Consider the following 21390-nt stretch of genomic DNA (forward strand, 5'->3'; position numbering starts at 1 on the left):
TTATTATTATTATTATTATTATTATTATTATTATTATTATTATTATTATTATTATTATTATTATTATTATTATTATTATTATTATTATTATTATTATTATTATTATTATTATTATTATTATTATTATTATTATTATTATTATTATTATTATTATTATTATTATTATTATTATTATTATTATTATTATTATTATTATTATTATTATTATTATTATTATTATTATTATTATTATTATTATTATTATTATTATTATTATTATTATTATTATTATTATTATTATTATTATTATTATTATTATTATTATTATTATTATTATTATTATTATTATTATTATTATTATTATTNAAGAAGAAGAAGTTGAAAGTATATTATCTCAGTCTAGGTTCATCAACAATCAAGGAAACTCGGTCCCAGTCTGATATTTTTAGGATAAACCCTCGGTCCCAGCTGGATATGTTTATGTATATAGTACTGGTAGAGCTTGCAAATGTGACGTCTGACAACCTTATCAGGGAATAATCTTAAAGCAAAAATATTTTTTTTAAAACTATAATTCTTTATTCCGAAAGACAAAAATTTTAAATTGAAATTCTGAAATTTTTTAAATATATACAGGGTTACCGTCAAAGGATGAGACTGTAAAGCTTCGACCTAAAACACTTAAAATATGACGATTCCCAGGTCAAATTAAGTCTTCTCTGCCTTGAAGTTAGTCATTTTCTGGCCTGTTTATGGATTGGGCAAAGAAATTTTTTTTAAAGTTGTATGTGGTTAATCATAAATATAAATTTTGTAGAGTTGTCTTTGAAGTATCATCCTTGGTGGGTAACCATGTTTAACAAATGACCACCCCATTTACTGTCGTAAAACCATTTTTAAATCCAAAACCAAGTTTAATGCAAACTTTGAAACTACAAATAACACCTTTCATTCCATCATCTTTTTTTATTTTTTATTTTCGTGCAATAACTGATTTTTTAAATTCTAATTCTGATCTAAGATTGGTTATTCAGATTACTTGATTTCGTCCAAAGAACCAGAGTTGAGAGAATGACCGGATATATATCTCTGTACAGGTATAATTAAGGAACTGTCGGCGTAATTTCAAGTGACCCAACAATTCACAACGGTACCCTCTAAGTTTATCGGAAGTAACAACGAAGGAGTATATTGTCATTTTTCTATCGAAAACAAATTTAAAAGAAGGAGAGACAAGGCTAACTTCATTTTTTATTGTTTAAAGGTTTCCAGTTTATCAGAATTAAGTCCAGTAAAAAACTTGTAAAAATCCACGAAAATGTTGGAAATCGAAATCTTTTAACTATTAACTACTGTATAGGGATCTAGGTATCCTGGATATAGATAGTAACTACTGTTTAGGGATCTGGGTATCCTGGATATAGATAGTAACTACTGTATAGGGATCTAGGTATCCTGGATATAGATAGTAACTACTGTTTAGGGATCTGGGTATCCTGGATACAGATATAGTTACTACTGTTTAGGGATTTGGGTATCCTGGATACAGATATAGTAACTACTGTTTAGGGATCTGGGTATCCTGGATACAGATATAGGTACTACTGTTTAGGGATTTGGGTATCCTGGATACAGATATAGTAACTACTGTTTAGGAATCTGGGTATCCTGGATACAGATTGTAAGTACTGTATAGGGATCTAGGTATCCTGAATACAGATAGTAACTACTGTTTAGGGATTTAGTATCCTGGATACAGATAAAGTAACTACTGTTTAGGGATCTGGGTATCCTGGATACAGATATAGTTATTATTGTTTAAGGATCTAGGTATCCTGGATACAGATATAGTAACTACTGTTTAGGGATCTAGGTATCCTGGATACAGATAGTAACTACTGTTTAGGGATCTGGGTATCCTGGATACAGATATAGTTACTACTGTTTAGAGATCTGGGTATCCTGGATATAGATATAGTAACTACTGTTTAGGGATCTGGGTATCCTGGATACAGATATAGTTACTACTGTTTAGGGATCTGGGTATCCTGGATACAGATATAGTAACTACTGTTTAGGGATCTGAGTATCCAGGATACAGATATAGTAACTACTGTTTAGGGATCTGGGTATCCTGGATACAGATATAGTTACTACTGTTTAGGGATTTGGGTATCCTGGATACAGACAGCAATTACTTCTCGGCAGAGGAGAGAGGGGAAAGCAGTCTCAGTTTCTCAAAACAAAGGCAGATAAATGCAAACTTATATTTTGAAATAAAAAAATATTTAATTTTTAGAATTTTGCCTTAAACAATATTCAGTTTAATATTTCAAATTAACGAAGAAATGTCATACAATTTATCCACAATTTCTCATACTTCATTCGAATAATTAAATAATCGTCGGAACTAAAAAAGGTGGTTGGGGCGCAACTTGGGGGGTTGTAAAAGGGGGGGGGTGATATCTGTTAAAAGATTTTACTATTATAGTTAAACAATTCCGTATATTTTAACATGAATGTTTTTTTTAATTAGAAAATTAAATCATGATTTAAAATTTGCCACAGTGGTTTCAAAACGGGGGGGAGGGGGTAGATATACAAACCTCTGAATTTTCTTTAGAATTATATTTAAACAATATAAATAAGTTTTCTGGTTTCTTGTTTCAGCTTTCTAGAAACAAGAAATGAATACTAATTCAAGGAAGGAAACCAGAATCCTGTATTTGATATTTACATAATTTTCATATTTTTTTTTTTTTTTTGGGGGGGGGGTCAAGGGGATGTGGGGTTGGAGGTTGTACTGTTATGTAATGTGTTGTGCTGCACTGTAGTGTACTGTACTTTACTGTACTGTACTGTACTGTACTGTACTGTACTGTACTGTACTGTACTGTACTGTACGTACTGTACTGTACTAGTACTGTACTATACTGTACTGTACTGTACTACACTGTAATGTACTGTACTACACTGTAATGTACTGTGCCGTACTGTAGTTAAAAGGTTTGCATTTGATCAGTAAATCAACCGGAAGTAGAGACTCTCTTCTTGAATCAGGGATGGAAGATTCTGGAACTGTTAGAAGAACTAGAAAAAAAGTATCCTGCTCCTACTCCTGTGATTCAGCCTACAGTTCAGATTGGAGGAAAATATCCAGTCAATCAGACTCATCCGATTCATATTCAAAAACATTAGATAGAACCACGCTTAGATCTGATTGGAGACCAACGACCCTCTCCTCAAATCATAACCAATCGGCGAGTTCTGATTGGTTGCAGCAAAATTTACAGTCTCATGATTGGTCAAGAGAGCGAACTCTAAGCACAGAATGTGAACGGTTGGATAAAAAAGACTCGCTTAAGTCAAATTATCAAAGAACTAATGAAGTGAAAAATGTCGGACAAAAACACAATAACTTCGGTTCAAGGGAAGCTTTCAATAGCTTGGGAGGACGGGATGGGTTGGATAGCTTCGGTAGCTCCGGGAGCTGGGAGGAGAGCTCCAGAAAGAGGTTTGAACTGCTCTCCACGGACTCCGTGGAGAAGCTGAACTTGCCTCCTCCCCTGAAGGCAACCATCTACTCTCCATCCAGGAATTCATCTTTGAAAAAAATAAGTTTTTATACTGGTGGAACGTTCTGGTCATTATAGGACTTACAGGCGAAATTAGTAGGGGCATGGGGGCAATGCCTATCTTCCAAAATTTTTATTTCCCATTTTAAAGATCATATGGTATTAAATGAATTTTCCCGGGCGGTCCTAAGAATTAACCCTGCTAATTAGCACCAAAAAGTAAAAAAATCTACAGTAATAGTTTTTTTATGAAGAATTTGTCCTCGAAATATTTAAATCTTGAAATAAAATTTGAAGAAATATGGAAATTTTTCAATTTTAAATGAACGATTAAAGTCCGAACTTAAAAACATATTATTTATAGAACTTTAACCTTCCACCGTATAAGGAAGAATGAAGCACAAATATGTTAAAAACAAGAAAAATAAAACAAAAATGACAATCACAAATCACATTTTTTGATTTCGTATGTTTTGTTTGTATCCCCTTGACATTTAAATGTTTAATCGTTAAATAATCAAAACATTTTATTTGTTATTTCAAAACATGCATAAACTATTTTATGAGAGATGAATAAACTTTTAGGCCTGAGTCCCCTCCTTTAGGCTTCACTACGCAGGTAGCGGGAAAACTATTTTTTACTAAAATATATTTGTACACTGTACAGGCCTTGAAAAGATGAGACGACTGTATCCGGAATTGTGTCTTAGATGCATTTTTTTGGTCAAATTATTCACTTTAAAAGTTTTTTTTAAAGGCAGAAGACCAAATTCCATGCACGCGGCATTATTAATGTTTTAGTTTTTCATTAAACAATTTACAAATCACATTAATCTCTTTGAAAGAGGAGGATTTATTTGGGTCACTGTACCTTTGTGTACCGACAATAGTTTGTATGATTAATTGGAATCTTTAACGAGCATTATATGATAATAATAATAATAATGATAATAATAATAGTAATAATAATAATAATAATAATAATAATAATGTACACCGTACTACTTGCTCTACCTGCCTATAAGTAGGTACGGTACTTTAAATGAACCTGAGTTTTCATTAACATGTAGGTTTATCAAAAAAGATAAACAGTTATTGTTAAGTTTGTGTTAATAAGTCAGTGTATTCTGTACTATGTACTCTGTACTGTGTACTCTATACGTTGTACTCTGTACTTGTACACTTTGTACTCTGTACTCTGTATTCTGTACTCTGTACTCTGTACTCTGTACTCTTTACTCTGTACTCTGTACTCTTTATTCTGTACTCTATACTCTGTACTCTGTATTCTGTACTCTGTACTCTGTACTCTGTACTCTGTACTCTGTACTCTGTACTCTGTACTCTATACTCTGTACGCTGTACTATGTACGCTGTACTCTGTACTCTGTACTCTTATTCGTCTATATAATTTGTGGTGTATATTGTTTTGTATTTTTATTTTGATTATGATTAATCATATATTCCCCTAGAACTATCTAAATAATATTTGTGTCAGCAATTCTTAGTTGTCTCATCTTGTTATAAATAATGACCAAAGTACATATCATATCAATACAGGTTTACCTACAATTGTCTACAACACTAGAAATTCCCAAGAAGGGTCTGATGCATTTGGTATACCGTCCCGTTTTGCCTGGTAAAATCTGTATGTGTACTGTACAGCTTAATGTCACCCCGGTTCTTGAAATGACCGGACTTGACAGTGTCAAATGATGATAATTCAGAGACGATCTGCAGTACGGAATTTACTCACAATCCTTCTCCCATGCAACCGGAAATTGGTTCCCGTGCAACCGGAAATTGGTTCCTTTTTTTAAAACTCATTTGGCAGCTTAAACTGTTCAATCATAAGTTGGTTGTCGTCTTTAAAATCTTTAAGTTCTTTGAGTGTACCCCGGTATTTTCTTACATTTTTCTGAAATTATAATTGTACATTAATGCAAGAGAAAAACTAGGGAGTATTTAGAGGCAGTTAATTTCTAGCATCAAACCTTTCAAATGTGTTCAAATACAATTCTGTTCTTGGAAATTTGCTTTTTTTGGAATCAACAATTCTGCTGTAAATAAACTTGAAAATGTTAATGGCCCGATGATCATATTTTCCATTCTTTAAAAGATAAAGTTTAATTGTTGGGATTGTTAAAGATAAATCTACTTTATTATTTAGTAAAAATTCAACAATTGGACTTGGTTATTATTTTAACAAGAGAAAGTTTTTAAAGTAAGACTCAATTTTGCTATTACATGAAGATAACTATAGAAAATTTGAACAGATTTTAATAAAATAAATATTTTATATCTAGCACTCAGATTATACGATTTACGGCCTTTCCTGTCAAGGTACTAATGCAAGGAAAGTTAATTGCAGTTGTGTATACTCTGCGTACATATTGAAACCAGTTCTCTCTGGGCGGACTTTGTAAACAAGAATATATGCATCAGTGTTCGTTTATTATCCGAGGAGGTTAAAAGCACTACAGTTTGATAATTTTGAAAATTCACAGAATAGTTTCCTATGAGCAGAATATTTCATAGATTATTTTTGAGAAAATGGATTCCATGTCAGACTGTGACATCCGTCTTGTGTTTACTTTTCCGCCCAAAGACAGTACACTGCAGTACAAAAAATGCGTACACCTCTGAAATAACTTTCCTTGTGAGAAAAAAACTGTAACTTCTTTATATTTCAAAGTACGCCTTTTATATACTATAAGTAGTAATCTGTTTTTTTTCTGTCCGAACATAACTAATTAACGTAATTACCTTTTCACCGATTTGTCTCAAATTTTGACCAGGGAACTCGATAGAACTTTGATAAGAATATTCTTAGCTTGTAGTTTGAAAATTTGAAAAGTTGATCGATTTTCAGAGAGTAAATTCAGATTTACAGACAAAGCTTGATTCCCAAGCCACTAATCTGATAAAATCTGGGAAATAAAATATTTTTGCTTTTCACCGCTAGTTTTCACGATCAGTTTGGGGGTTGAAAACGTAAAATAAAAACATTTTAAATATTTCTATCATATAACCTTATATAGGGTGTCCCAATAAACATGGGAATTCAGTGACGAATTCGATATCGTCTTTTTAAATAATTCTTTGATTTAGTATAGTGATACCTACTGAGAAAGCTGTAATCTGTAAGTCTTCTATGCTCACATTTTGTTTGTTTATGTTTTGACTGCATACGGTTGTACTTATTAAATCACGAAAATTACAGTATACAAACAGAGTAAACTTGTCCGTCTTCACTGTTCATCTTGCGGAGACATTATAGACACATCTTTACAGTCTTTTACTCTTTTCATAAAATAAACTCTATTTAGCAGACATAATAATATTATGGGTTTTGAAATTAGGTATTACAATGCTAATTCATAACAAAGACAATATCGAATTCGTCACTGAATTCCCATGTTCACCCTGTAGTTTGACAGGAGCCTGTTATTAGTTAAAGGAAATAAAGTTTCAATTCCATCCAGAAATTAGATACATCATATATCATAATCATATAATTGTAATCTGTATGCTGTATAATACAGTGACACTGTAAATATAAATTTCAAAGTTGCAAAATATTACTATTTACGATCTCTAAACTTATTTATATACTTGTATCTACATCGTAAATGTATGTTTTGTAAACAAACAATCCTGCTGTATTTACAGGGTGTACCAATGAACACGGGAAAAGAAAGACGACTTAAAAATAATTTTTTGTTTCCAATCTACATAAAAAAGCTCTTCTCTCATATATATATGTATATATATATTTATATATTTGTCTGTACTCTGAATATATGTTAGCTATAGCTGGCCAAACAGCTAGACCGAAATGCCTGAATTTTTTTTTGAGGAAACTCATATTTACCCTAGGGTTAACAAAGGCTTCAAAAATCGTTTAAATTTTTTAATTTTAAAATTCGAATAAAATTCCGCGGGCAACGCCGGGCACTTTAGTTAGTAGTTTATACATGACAGAGAGTGTTTTAAATGCTATGAGCTTTTCGAATTTTAATCTGTTTACCTTCTTTTCTTTGTATTTTGGAAATTGACGGAGATAAAATGTTTCAATGTCCAATCACAATTCAGAAACCCCTGGACTGCCGACTGACTTGCCTCAAATTTGTATTGGAAAACTCGGTTGAAACCACAGAAATTCTCTTAGCTTGATTTAAAAATTCTAAGTTGAGTGGGTTGACTTTTGTAAGGAAAACTTGGTTTCCAGGCGAAGCCGGGTTCTCAATCTAGTTTTCAATAAAGTAGAATCTTGACAAATTTAATTTTTCTTGATATCTTAACAATTATTTGTTTAATGGAACATCCTAACCAAACAATTTCTATGATGTTACTTCATCTGTTAATAGACTGCAGTAAACAAAGTAATTATAGCTTTCAGCTTGGAAGCCTAGGTGGGATTGTGTTAATACATTCTTGCACCTCATCAAATATATTTGTATCGCATAAATATGAATATTTTTATAAAATAACACTCTATAACATTTTTTGTTTTGTTATATTTTGGTCTATGGGCTGCTATGCGCTCTTCGCGTTCCTCTTAGTACTTTTTATTGTATGTTTTTCATGCGAACTTTTTTCTACGTTCATTATTATTAAAATAAAAATTTTAGGTTTTGCGAATTTGTCTGCGTTTTTTTTTGTTGATTTCCAAAAATTTTCAAAATCAATATTTTTGAAGGCAATTTTTTTTTAACTTTTACTGGCCATATGATGTGCATTGTGTCTCTGAGTGAGATATGAAAACGTTTAACCCAATGTTGGGAGGGGGGATGAGTGCAGATGTCCTCAATTTGTAATCACACCACCCAAACGTGTTTTGCGGCATGCACGCTTAATTTGTAATCACCACCATCCTCAGTTTATAGAACATGGTCCCCAGGCAGGCCCCCCAACTTTATTGGAACAACTTTGTGACCTTGTAGCTCCTTAAGCTTTGTTTTTACGCAGATGTATGAAATAAGCAAAGAACTTGAGTCTTTGACACAAACTCTGATTTTCTAATTCCATTATCTCTGCAACCCAGTGTTGTAGACCATAGATATTTCAAACTATAATTCTGTTGCATTAAATTATCTTAGTTTGAAATATTAAAAGTCTACAACATTAAGTTCCATAGATATAGGGATTAGAAAATATGAGTTTGTTACAAAGACTCAATTCCTTTATCCAGTTACACGTCAGGTATTCAAAACATCTTTGCTTTTCTCAATAATTCTTCAATGGGAAAAGTTATGTTTGAAAACATAAAAGATTTCAATCTTACCAAATCAATTTACTTTTAGAGGGATATTGGGTGAAAATAAGAATAATATACAACTTAAACATATCTTTTAATACATTTATAGAATGTTTACATAAAAGATTTTCCCAAAAAAATCTCCTGTAAAATCTTATTTTATAGATGATTTTTTACACCTACACAAATATTTGATTTAGTTTATTTACACCTACACAAATATTTGATATAGTTTATTTACAGTAAATTTACATCTACACGAATATTTGATTTAGTTTATTCCAATTTATTTACACCTACACAAATATTTGATTTAGTTTATTTACAGTAAATTTACATCTACATAAATATTTGATTTAGTTTATTTACAGTTTATTTACACCTACACAAATATTTGATTTAGTTTGTTTAAGTTTATTTACATCTACACGAATATTTGATTTAGTTTATTTGCAGTTTATTTACACCTACACAAATATTTGATTTAGTTTATTTACAGTTTATTTACACCTACACAAATATTTGATTTAGTTTATTTACAGTTTATTTACATCTACACATATATTTGAATTAGTTTATTTACAGTTTATTTACATTTACACATATATTTGATTTAGTTCATTTACAGTTTATTTACACCTACACAAATATTTGATTTAGTTTATTCACAGTTTATTTACACCCAAACAAATATTATACATATTACATCAATCTTTTTTCTTAAAAATATTGAATTAAGATCAACCATAATGATTAATGGTTTACCTATGGTTCAGCTAGAAGAAAATACTTTATAAAGAAATATCAAGATTTCTTTGGATATTAGATGTATCATATACAATGAGATTCACAAAACACGTAGCAAAAGACTTTTTAAAACAACATACTTATAATCTGTTTAACTTTAGTGTGGTGTTAATATTGCCTTTAAAGATTTTCATTTCAGGTTAGCCAGCTGAGAGAGGCTATTTCTTTCCTGCCAAATGTGACCAAAAAATCCGCCAGATTGTCAGCTGGGTCCCGACCCGTACCGTCAACAGTAGGGCAGAATAAACCAAGGACGGGTCCAGCACGGACTGTATCAACAGTTTTGTCCCCTACAGCACCCGCTGTTCATCTTCACATGAATCCGGCGAATTCTATCGGAAAGCCTTGTCCAGGATATATTGCTGGGACAATTAGATCATCTTTAATTATCAAAACTAAAGAGTAAAATCTTTAAAGTTAATAATAGATGTACAAGTACAGTACAGTAGTACCTAGTACGTAGTGTACAACTCAGTGAAACATATATATATCGGTATACCTACAAATACAACGACTTTGGAAGAACGCAAAGTTGGTTAAAATTCGCACATCAGGAATTGGCCAAATGCTCCTTCTAAACTGAAGCTATAGAAGAAAGCGCTTTGCGATGTTTAAATCTGTATGTACATGGCAAAATAAACAGGAAAGGTCAAGCCAAACATACAATCCTGTAATCATAAGTTTTGGGTTCTAAGCTTGAAGAAGGTGATATATTTTAATCTTATAATTAATTAATTTTAAGTGATAGTTTTCTGAATAATAATGTTTTTATCCATTTGTACAGTGATAACCAGAAAACAATGGAATAAGAAGAAATTGCCGCAATACTTAACTGTAGTTGATGTTGTTTTACTAGACACTAATTTTTTTCGGTACTCCATTGCCCAAAAAAATCCACAAAACTTTTGTTCTCTTAAAATCATAAGTTCAGAAAAGCAAAAATTTGTAAATATTTATTGTTTCTATCAAATTCTAAAATTTTATAAATATTGAATTACAGAATCACAGCAAATTCGCAAAATTGTAATAAGAAAATTTGCAATTTTCAGTGCTGGTCTAATTTTTAAGGAAAAGTTGTTTTTCAATGGCTCCTCAGTTTTTAACTGAACAGCGTATATTTATAACTTTAGACTAAAATATGCTAAGAAGAAAAGAACTATAGAGTATTTAAAGATCACATTATTCAAGATTTTCAAATTGAATCTCCTGGAGTTTATTAATTCTCCTTTAACCAATTAAATTTATTTTACATATCTTCCAAGCTTTTAAACCAATATTTATAAAATTTCAGAATATGATAGAAATTATACATATACTCATTTTTGCTTTTCCGAGCTTTTGATTTTGAGAGACAAAAAAGTTTGGCGAATTTTTTTGGGTCGCGTATTGGATGGAGTACAAAAATAAAAATTGCCGAAAAGTATTGAAAAAATACCATACAGGAGAGTTTCACAAAAAAGGTACAATTTTGCAGCAGACGCTGCTAATCACTTTTTTTACTCACCCTGTGGTTGTTCACAAGTTTATCGTTTTTTAAGAAGAAAATGCGTGATTTTTTTATAAAAACTTTGCAGAACGGGTCGTTATTTTACTTAATTGTCATAAGGGACGTAATAATGGGTCGGTAATGTTGGTCAAAAGATGGTACAAATTATAATTATCTTATTTTAAAAGTCGTCTAACTATTACAGAGCTTTCTGGTTATCACTGTAAAAACTAAAAACAAAGTACACCGGGTACATTTCAGCATGGAGGAGAATTTAGTGGAAAAAAGATGAAACCTGAAAACTTTTTACAACAAAACAGAGGAACGTTTTCCTCTCGGAGTATAATTTATACAATAGTTTTACCCAAGGAAGATAAACCAGGAATCTACAAATTTATGCTTTCAATAATTTCTTTGTGTACTGCAGATTCTGGGAGAAATATAAACAAGCTCATCCTGAGAAAGGAGTTTACCTGAACTGTCGTCATTGTTTACATTTAAAGTGTACTGCTGTTTCTGGGGGGAGTGGAAACTTCCCCCCAGCTCCTCTAGTTAACTTTAAGGTCTCGTAGCTCCAATAGTTTTGATTTTACTCACGAATATCAACGAAACAAACATTTGGTGGTTAAAAACTAGAAATTCAAAACATATTTTTTTCTCAACAGCTCTTCTAAAAGATGAGTTATGAGTGAATACATGTAAGATTTTATTGTAGCGTAAAAATTTTCTTCAATTTGACATGAATGTTATAAACGTTTTATACAAAAAAGATGTGGTTCCTGGTAGCACTTCATGCTTTTTATATACTTCCTTGGAACTTTAGTAAAGGTTCCTGGTCAATCTTTCTTGATTTTACTGCTTCATTCTTTGCAGACAGGTTTTATAAATTGATTGATGGAAAATTTGTCCGAAACTCCAGGTTTTATATAAACACATGAAAACTATTCTGAATTCATGAAATAAAATTCGGTATAGTCTGAAAAAAACTGCAACTATTTCGATTAGATTCTTAGATACAATAGTCTTTTTTGAAATTACTTCTGTCAGAAAAAAAAGTATCATAGTTACTAATTAAATTGTTAGATTTAATATTTTTCATATTATACTTGTTGTTTTTTACAATTTGCTTAGTGCACAAGAAAAGTGAGCATATTATTGCTTTAATATAAAACTATTCTACAAGGTTACCCAAAAAGGATGATACTTTAGATAATTGCATATTTAAATAGTGTTTAGTCGTCATTAAAAATGCGAAAATTTCGCTAAAAACGTATATATTGTGGACAGACAGACAGAAATTTAAAAAGATAGCTATTGAAATCAAATTCTCTTCATCGAATATTTATTAAAGTAAAGGAAAAGAAATAATTTACATGACATAATAAAACTTCAAATATTGAGCTATCAGAGCAGAGAATTCCTAGTTCTTTTGAGCAATTAATTGTTGCAGCTTCAAAATTTTCGCATTTTTTCGCGAAACGTTTTGTTCGCTGAAATTGTACTAATGATGGCTCTTAAGGTCATGTAAAACGTTTGATTGTAGTTTTAACTATTTATTAGAGAAAGAATCTTATTCCTGTCCTGAAACTTTGATTTTGTTAACCCATTATCTTTGCAACCTTATGGGCTATGGCGACTATGGCAAACTTGGACTATTTGATTTTGATCTAGTGAAACACTTAGTTTTCAGTTTCAACTAGGACTATTTGATTTTGATCTAGTGAAACACTTAGTTTTCAGTTTCAACTTGGACTATTTGATTTTGATCTAGTGAAACACTTAGTTTTCAGTTTCAACTTGGACTATTTGATTTTGATCTAGTGACTTAGTTTTCAGTTTCAACTTGGACTATTTGATTTTGATCTAGTGAAACACTTAGTTTTCAGTTTCAACTTGGACTATTTGATTTTGATCTAGTTTTCAGTTTCAACTCAGTTCTTTAAAATATTTTAAAATAATTTTAAAGAAATCGGAATTTTTCGCGCTTGCTTCTAGAAATGTTCTCAAAATTCAACTTGATAGATTTAATTGAATAATTGTGTAAAATTCAATCTGATTAATTACTAGTTTAATATTATCTTTTTAATCTTTAAACTGTACCAAACGTGATAGTCTATAGTCAAGGAAGAAACATGATGGAACATAAAACTTTGTTCAAGAAAACGGATTAAAATAACATTTTAAATATGGAACATATAGCATTTTTAAGAAAACGGATAAAATAATATTTTAAATTGGAATTGTTCTCTCGTGCTCTGACTCAGATGTTGAAATCCTAAATTATTTAATTTATCATTTCATCCACTTTTTTATAGTTCTTCAAACAAAAGGAGCGTTGCACGCCAATTTAGAATTTATTTATATAACGGTTTTGATTTTCATCTGTATGTACAATGTATATATTACATAATACATATTTAAAAAACTGTAGCTTACTGTTTATTTCGCAACGCAATTACTGTCGGAAAATTTTTATACTTATTATAAATGTTGTACAGTGTACATACGTATTACGCAGATAATAATAATCAATTAAGAAAATCTGGAACGACTCTTTTCCAAAACAGTGAACAACCAGTTTTATTATGATATATTTCTAGTCTTCCTTCAGCTATCAAATTGTACATTATGCAACGTTATATTGTAGATTTATGTAAGTACTGTGGTCCCTTGAATAAAATTGAACAAAAATGGACAGTAAAAAAATTCTTTTAAGTGACTCTTCCGATTTACAAGTTTACAACGGTAGCCTTTAAAGCTTTTCTAATCAAGTATTGATTAGATATGCAAGTTTTTGTATCTTTAATCTGTTTTTTTTAATTGTGGTTTCTCTGCAAAAGTGACTTGCACAATTTTTGCTAATCAGAAACAATGGAGAAATTCACAGAAATAAACACTTTTTCCGATTGAGAAAAACGACGCTATCTTCCACGTTTTTGATCAGATTAAGGTTTCAAGGACATTGCTATCTTTGCATGGACCGGGTCACTAAACTACGATTAAAGTCCTTCCTTGTTATTTGTCAATGGCATTAGTTAGTTAGTAGTCGTCTGTTTCCATTTTATTCCGGTGACCACCGTACGTAATACGTATTTTAGCAAAACTATAAATATTAATTGTTCTATGATTCAGTATTTAACTAAATGTTTCGAAAAATACATATTTAACTGGAGTAATTTCTGGATAAGTTTTTAATTTTCATTGAGTTTCCACTGTAAAGTTCTGTAAATCCAAGGTACTAATGCAAGGAAAGTTATTTCAGAGGTGTACGCATTTTTTGTATTGAAGTGTACTGTCTTTGGGCGGAAAAGTAAACACAAGACGGATGTCACACCCTGACATGGAATCCATTTTCACAAAAATAATCGATGAAATATTCTGGTCATAGGAAACTATTATGTAAATTTTCAAAATTATAAAAATTAAATGTTTTTATCCTCCTAGGATACTAAACGAACTGCACTGATGCATGCATCTATTCTTGTATACAAATTCCGCCCAGAGAGAACTGGTTTCAATATGTACGCAGAGTATACGCGACCGCATTCAACTTTCCTTACATTAGTACCGTGTTTCCGTCCCCTATGGCGTATACATGACTTTGACCAAATCCCAAGTTTATAACTTGTTTGAATTTGTTAAATACAAGAATAGACTTTTTAACATGAAAAATTCTTTATTGTACATCATAAAACAGGGGACTTTACTAGCAGAAACACCTCTCTATTCTTTGAGACCCCACTAATTCAAAAACTTTAAAAAACTCTCAGAGAAGTTTTCTTCAATGGAAATTTAACCCCATNCCCGGAGGATTCAGTGATAAACCCGTGGGCCTTCTATTTTCCCTGTTCTGTGAGGGAGGGATTTCAGGACCGTCATGAGCCCCGCTAAGTGACCTCCAGAGCCTCTTGATACGCAGAATCACCTCAAAGCCCTGCAAAACCGTCTCCGTCCCTCTCACTACGCCTGTCATTCTGACTCCGCGCCCCACATTTTGATCTCCGCAGCTACGGAGGTCATTTTACTCACGGCAGCCCTGTTCCCCCTCCCTCGTTTTGTATATTAAGCACACTGCACAGTCAGTAATTGTTCTTGTCTATCTAAGCCCGCTGTGATAGGAATATTAAGAATACTACAGGGTGTCCCAATAAGGATGGGAATTAAGTGACGATTTTTATTTCTTCTTCGATTGTTATTTAGCATGGACACGATCATTGCAGCATTCCATTTAAAACAAATTATACCGAAAATGCCAGGTTTAAAGTGTGGCCTACCATTTTTGTATATCTTCAAAATTGACTGAGATATTACCAAATTCGTCCAAATTTCAATTTATTAGCTAAATTGTTTTTAAACATAATATTATTATCAATTATTAATAAAGGTAGGCAGACTTCTTTTTGAAAAGCTCGTAAGACGTAAAGCCTATCTCTCTCATGCATTAAACATCGTCAAAGATAATTTTTAAGTCGACTTTCAATTCCCAAATGTAATGAGACACTCTGTATCAAAATCAAATCAGATCAGATCAGATCAGATCAGATCAAATCAAATCAAATCAAATCAAATCAAATCAAATCAAATCAAATCAAATCAAATCAGGAACCCTAAGTACCCAAAGTAAACAATGTAAAACACAAGAATGAGACAAGGCCTCTAGTGTTTTCACAAAAATAGTTTCATGATAGTTACTCGGATTTTGTTCTGCAATTCAAAATCTATTCTTGCGTTTTGTTAAATACATTTCAATATTATTCTTATCGCCAATTTTTTATTTTGTGTAGAACATTTTTTTACGCACCCTGTTTCTATATATATATATATATCTATATATATATAGTCTTGATTACAGATAATTAGATTTTCCACGAGTCCATGTTGGATGAACAATGATAGTTCCTAGACAGATAAACATTCTTTCAGTTTTACCGATATATGGACAATGTTAGGATTTTAGGATGGTTCGCGCCCATCTTCCATTTCAATCGAACACTTTCTCTTTGTATACATTGTAAAATATAAACATAACGAACAAGTTTGAGGATTTAAAAAAAAATTTTCGTGGATTTTCAAATTTTAATGAAAATTGAATTTTATTAAATCTTGATAAAATATAAACCTTCCCTGAAGTCACATGAGGTCCCACACAAAATTTGGGTACGAACGGTTCAGCCGTTTATTGAACACAAACAGACAGACAGACAGACAGAGTATATATATTTGGGTTTTTCTGAAGCTTTGGGTTTCCAATCTAGTCGCAATTAAAGCTTCTTTCTGATGCTCTTAGTGTGACTTTTTTATTTATTCCTTTCTCCAATTAAATCAAATTTAAACGTTAAGTTTAAATAAGTGAATTTTTTAATCTGCATCAATAATACACAACACTCCGATTTTTAAGGGAATCTCAAACCAGTTTTAGATGTAAAAAAGAGTCTAAGAAAAACTGGATGAAAGACTAGGGAGGGGGGGTGTCCTAACCTAATCTAGTCCCCACTTAAACCCCATAAAACCTATCCAACATGAAACTAACCATAAACAGTTCTAGAACTCACAATAAAATATTTCATCTGTCGAGCATTTATTATAAAAATATTACAAGAGAGAGAATAAAAGGATCCTAGCAATGAAACTGCTAGAGTGGATCCAGCTGGTAGATCTGAAGACCTAGACAGGGATGAAACAGGTTCCGTCGAGGTGTTGAGATCTCCCAGTATTCAGCCTGGACTGAGCCCGTGTCCTAGAAAACAGTAAGTTATATAAAAATGTGATATTTAAAGACAACTGTTAAATTCAAGTTATAAATTTGCATACCCCAATGAAAAGAACCCCAACAATTGTGCAATGTACACAGAGTTGTTTCAAACTACTGATATAAGTAAGTATTATCAATGAAGTGAGCAATTTTGATAAAGATATCCTTGTTTTTATATCTGAAAAATATTACCATGATGTTGGTGCGCTGCGACTAAGGGATTGTTGTGGTGTAGATCTATTCGTGAAGCTTCGCAATGATATCTGTTTCACGGAACAGATGGAACTCTGTTCCATCAATTTCCATCTAAATAAGAAAATCAAAATAAAAAATTCTGTTGTTACCTACAGTTCGTTTACAATGGCGCCTCAGAATTCCAGTTCCTGTTGTTAATTTACTCTGGCGCCTCTGAATTCTATCAGCTACTGTTTATTTTCCTCTGAACTTTAGTACCTAATGTATATTTACCTTTGCGCCTCCGAATTATAGTACCTAATGTATATTTACCTTTGCGCCTCCGAATTATAGTACCTTCTGTATTTACCTTTGCGCCTCCGAATTATAGTACCTAATGTATATTTACTATTGCGCCTCCGAATTATAGTACCTACTGTATTTACCTTCGCGCCTCCGAATTATAGTACCTATTGTATATTTACCTTTACGCCTCCGAATTATAGTACCTACTGTATATTTACCTTTACGCCTCCGAATTATAGTACCTACTGTATATTTACCTTTACGCCTCCGAATTATAGTACCTACTGTATATTTACCTTTATAGTAACTAATGTAGATTTACCTTTACGCCTCCGAATTATAGTATCTAATGTATATTTACCTTTACGCCTCCGAATTATAGTACCTACTGTATATTTACCTTTACGCCTCCGAATTATAGTACCTACTGTATATTTACCTTTGCGCCTCCGAATTATAGTATCTACTGTATATTTACCTTTGAGCCTCCAAATTATAGTACCTACTGTGCATTTACCGTTGCGCCTCCGAATTATAGTAACTAATGTAGATTTACCTTTACGCCTCCGAATTATAGTACCTAATGTATATTTACCTTTACGCCTCCGAATTATAGTATCTAATGTATATTTACCTTTGCGCCTCCGAATTATAGTACCTACAGTATATTTACTATTGCGCCTCCGAATCATAGTACCTAATGTTTATTTACCTTTGCGCCTCCGAATTATAGTATCTAATGTATATTTACCTTTGCGCCTCCGAATTATAGTACCTAATGTATATTTACCTTTGCGCCTCCGAATTCTGGTAGTAGAACCTTGTCGCCGACTGTTACAGCCATAGGTAGGTGGGTTCCAGCATCGTTCCTTTAAACAGAAAATTCAAAAACAAGAAATATTTGGTGAAACTCGCGGTTGTGTGTGTCTATAACAAAACTCAAACCAGGTTTAAACTTTTTTTTTTTGGTAGAGATAAAATGGAATATATTTACGTGGTTTGTGTTAAAAACGGGCCATTATTCGTTTACCAACTTTTTTGAAGAAAATATAAATAGTGGTCCATTGGGGTCAGAGGACCGTCAAATCAAAAGTTGTCATGTTTGTTTAACCAAGACCACATAAGTATTAATCAATAATCAGTGAGTGATATTGTTTCTCTATGCAAGTATATTTGGAATTATCAGATAATTATTCTCTCTAATTTCTATGTCCAACGATTGAAAGGCTTTATAAGATGTAATACAGGGGACATTAGTTCCAAAACTATCACTATCTTTTTCAGGAGTATATTTTCTAAAATCCAATACGAGTAAACAAAATTACACCATATATTTATAAAAAAAATGGCTAATCCTATATTTTGAAACAATAAATTTGAATCTTTAACTAATAATAAGGTGCGAGAATTAGTTTTGTATGAATCTTGATTTGATTTTCGAACATATCCCTATTTTAAAACAATTGCCGGATTTCAGCTCGTGTCGCGTTTTCGGAACATATCCTGGTTTTGAGACAATTGCCGGATTTCAGCTCAGTCGCGTTTTCGGAACATATCCTGGTTTTGAGAAAATTACCGGAATTCTTATCAATGTCAATTATCAAGTATTTACGCACTTATGAAGCAAACAAGATTTTTTTTATAAGGTAAAATATAAACAAAATAGAAAAGAAAAACCAATTGTTCTTTTATAATTTAATAATCATTACAGCATTTAGAAATCAAAATATTAATACAATTTGTTCTTACAATAAAGATTTAACTAGAAATGCGGGAAACTGTTTGTTTAAAATGCCTGAAAATTAATAAATCATCGATATTCTCTAATTTAAAATCATAAAATGTGGAAACTAAAATTCTAGAAATAATTGAGAAGTTAATTTAGTCTTCATAAGATAATTTTCTTTTCATGGATTTATTTTGTAAGTTATTAAAGCGAGTTTTGTTTTGAATGGAGGATTGTACTCAAAAACGGGAAAGTGGGTTTTGTCTCGAAAACCCGACAATGTTTCAAATTCAGGATATGTTCTAAAATTGAAAACCTGACATTGTCTTTCAAATTATAATTATCATAATTTTGATTAAAAAAAGAAAGTTTAAAATTGGGAATTGTTGTCCTCGTCATGTTTAATAAAATGTTGGTTATAGTTTTTATTATCGACTTTTACTATGGATATGGGCCGGGATCCCAAAAACCCAGTCTTTCAATTTGTGCCCATTTCTAACACTCAGTGTTAGAAATGGGCCAAGTATTAGTTTTGGAACTAATGTCCCCTGGAATAGTAAAAACGAATGAAGTCCAGGGGTGAATAGTTCCAAAAGAGAAGAACAAAACTAATTGTAAACCTTAAATAAAATTTCTAAAAATGTTGCTCATACCTTAAACCTTAACTCCCAAAACAAAAATATGTTTCTAGAAAATATTCACCCCTGCGAAAGTCTCAGGTTCAAGATCAATTAAAACTTTTCCTCTTCTCTAGAGATTCTTAATGAAAAACTTGAGTGTCAGATATAATGTTGAAGAAATAAAGTGACTGTGCACGATACAGGATAGATATCAATATATATGATACTGTGATTAGGATCCATTTAATTTTAATGCGGATCCGGATCCTGGATCTGCACTGTAAAAAATGGATCCGGGCCCGGATCCAGGTCATTTCCTTAAAATTTACTACTTATTTTACACAGCAGAATTTTCAAATTTTTTGTCTTAATTTTTTCGCTTATTTCCATGCTAAAACTTGATGAACCATTCAGAAATCAGGAAATTTTTACAATAAACCTTTTATCAATAGCGCAGATTTGGGTTTTGAGAACATTTTTTTTGCAGTTTTTAGTTGATACTTTGCCCCTTGGATCCGAATCCGTGGATCCGGGAATCCATTCGGATCTTAAGCACTGAGACAATGATAAGATTTTATGTTATAGTACTTCTTTTCTCTTATCTGAATTCATTTAATTAAGCCACCAACGCTGATCTACCGATTCGGTAATTATCCCAGCAAACTTCGACTTTCGATCCCAATTTGACCATGATGGGTCATTTTTCTTTTATCATTTACACTTATTTTTGTTGGCAGATGCGCTTTTTATTGACAAGACAACTACGTAAATTTAAATACGATCGAATTCTAAACCAAAATGCGATTAAATTCAAATATAGGAAACCAAACCGCATCTCACCCTAGTTAGTCCATGGTGCTTGGTGCACTTATACTTTGTTACACGAAGGGGCAAATTTAACATTTGTCAAGATTTTTACCTTGCTCCAGGTCCTACTGCCACCACGGTACCCTCGAGACCCTTGGACTGGGCTTTCTCGGGGATAAGAATTCCGCCCTTAGACTTTGTTTCCGCAGCGATTCTCTACAATTAATCAAAATAAAATTCACCAATCAAACAAAGAAAGTTTTCATTTGATAAACAAGGTTTAAAAGTGTTAAGTTAAATCAATGATAGGCAGTCATAAATGAACAGAAAGCGTAATTTCAAGTAACCCTCAATGCAAGGATGGCAATGCCTGTTTCACAATGGCACCCTTCAGAGTTGTCTCGTCAATTATGAAAAAGATATCTATGGTTGTTATGATAAATAATACACGCAAGCAAACTCATATTCAATTCAATTCAATTCAATTCAAGAAGCTAGGTTAAAAATGATCGTTCTAATCGATGTCAGAATCAGAATCAGAATCAGAATCAGAATCAGAATCAGAATCAGAATCAGGTCAAATCAAATCTAAAGGGAACCCCTATTATCCACTCCCAAAACTTGAAGTGAATATACTAAATCAAGAGAGAAGTGAGGTAATAAAATTAAATATAGTACTCAAAATACTTTTAGTCAACAGAGGTGTTCAAAATATTCAAATAATAAAGAGCTTATCCTTCCGATGATTTTGGTAGATTTTCTGCCCCAAACTATACCTGAACAAGAACCCGATCAAAGAGGGGGACAATCTTCTTAGCAATATTGGCCACAGCTCCGGACATTTTGATATTATTAGGGCACAGTCTGTAAAATATATTTATTTTACAACATGACAAGT

The 21390-nt window shown here is 31.8% G+C and overlaps 2 protein-coding genes across 2 annotated transcripts; one reads left to right on the forward strand and one right to left on the reverse strand.

The window, feature by feature from the left end:
- The first annotated feature begins 433 nt into the window (after window positions 1-433).
- On the forward strand, window positions 434-10617 carry LOC111707811 (uncharacterized). The gene is made up of 6 exons (XM_023480972.1): window positions 434-512; window positions 1014-1076; window positions 2144-2227; window positions 3002-3574; window positions 4140-4173; window positions 9761-10617. The coding sequence occupies exons 1-6, from the start codon at window positions 454-456 to the stop codon at window positions 10025-10027; spliced, it is 1080 nt and encodes a 359-aa protein (XP_023336740.1). The 5' UTR covers window positions 434-453; the 3' UTR covers window positions 10028-10617.
- A 6051-nt stretch (window positions 10618-16668) lies between these two features.
- Window positions 16669-21377, reverse strand: LOC111707818 (10 kDa heat shock protein, mitochondrial). The gene is made up of 5 exons (XM_023480978.1): window positions 21269-21377; window positions 20605-20708; window positions 18130-18208; window positions 17052-17165; window positions 16669-16844 (listed from the first exon to the last, which is right to left on the reverse strand). Exons 1-4 carry the CDS (start codon window positions 21332-21334, stop codon window positions 17097-17099), a joined length of 318 nt encoding a protein of 105 aa, XP_023336746.1. The 5' UTR covers window positions 21335-21377; the 3' UTR covers window positions 16669-16844; window positions 17052-17096.
- Between the last annotated feature and the right edge of the window lie 13 nt (window positions 21378-21390).

The sequence above is a fragment of the Eurytemora carolleeae genome, unplaced genomic scaffold (genome assembly GCF_000591075.1).
Source record: "Eurytemora carolleeae unplaced genomic scaffold, Eaff_2.0 scaffold715, whole genome shotgun sequence".
Lineage (NCBI taxonomy): Eukaryota > Metazoa > Arthropoda > Copepoda > Calanoida > Temoridae > Eurytemora > Eurytemora carolleeae.

Bases quoted from the DNA above. Each gene is read 5' to 3' on its own strand.
- LOC111707811 (XM_023480972.1), top strand. From the start codon at position 454: ATGTTTATGTATATAGTACTGGTAGAGCTTGCAAATGTGACGTCTGAC. The intron at 513-1,013 runs GGAATAATCTTA...TTGGTTATTCAG, and splicing joins ACGTCTGACAACCTTATCAG to ATTACTTGATTTCGTCCAAA. The intron at 2,228-3,001 runs GCAGATAAATGC...GCATTTGATCAG, and splicing joins CTCAGTTTCTCAAAACAAAG to TAAATCAACCGGAAGTAGAG.
- LOC111707818 (XM_023480978.1), bottom strand. From the start codon at position 21,334: ATGTCCGGAGCTGTGGCCAATATTGCTAAGAAGATTGTCCCCCTCTTT. The intron at 18,209-20,604 runs GTAAAAATCTTG...TTCTGTTTAAAG, and splicing joins GCAGTAGGACCTGGAGCAAG to GAACGATGCTGGAACCCACC. The intron at 17,166-18,129 runs GTAAATATACAT...TTTCTTATTTAG, and splicing joins CAGAATTCGGAGGCGCAAAG to ATGGAAATTGATGGAACAGA.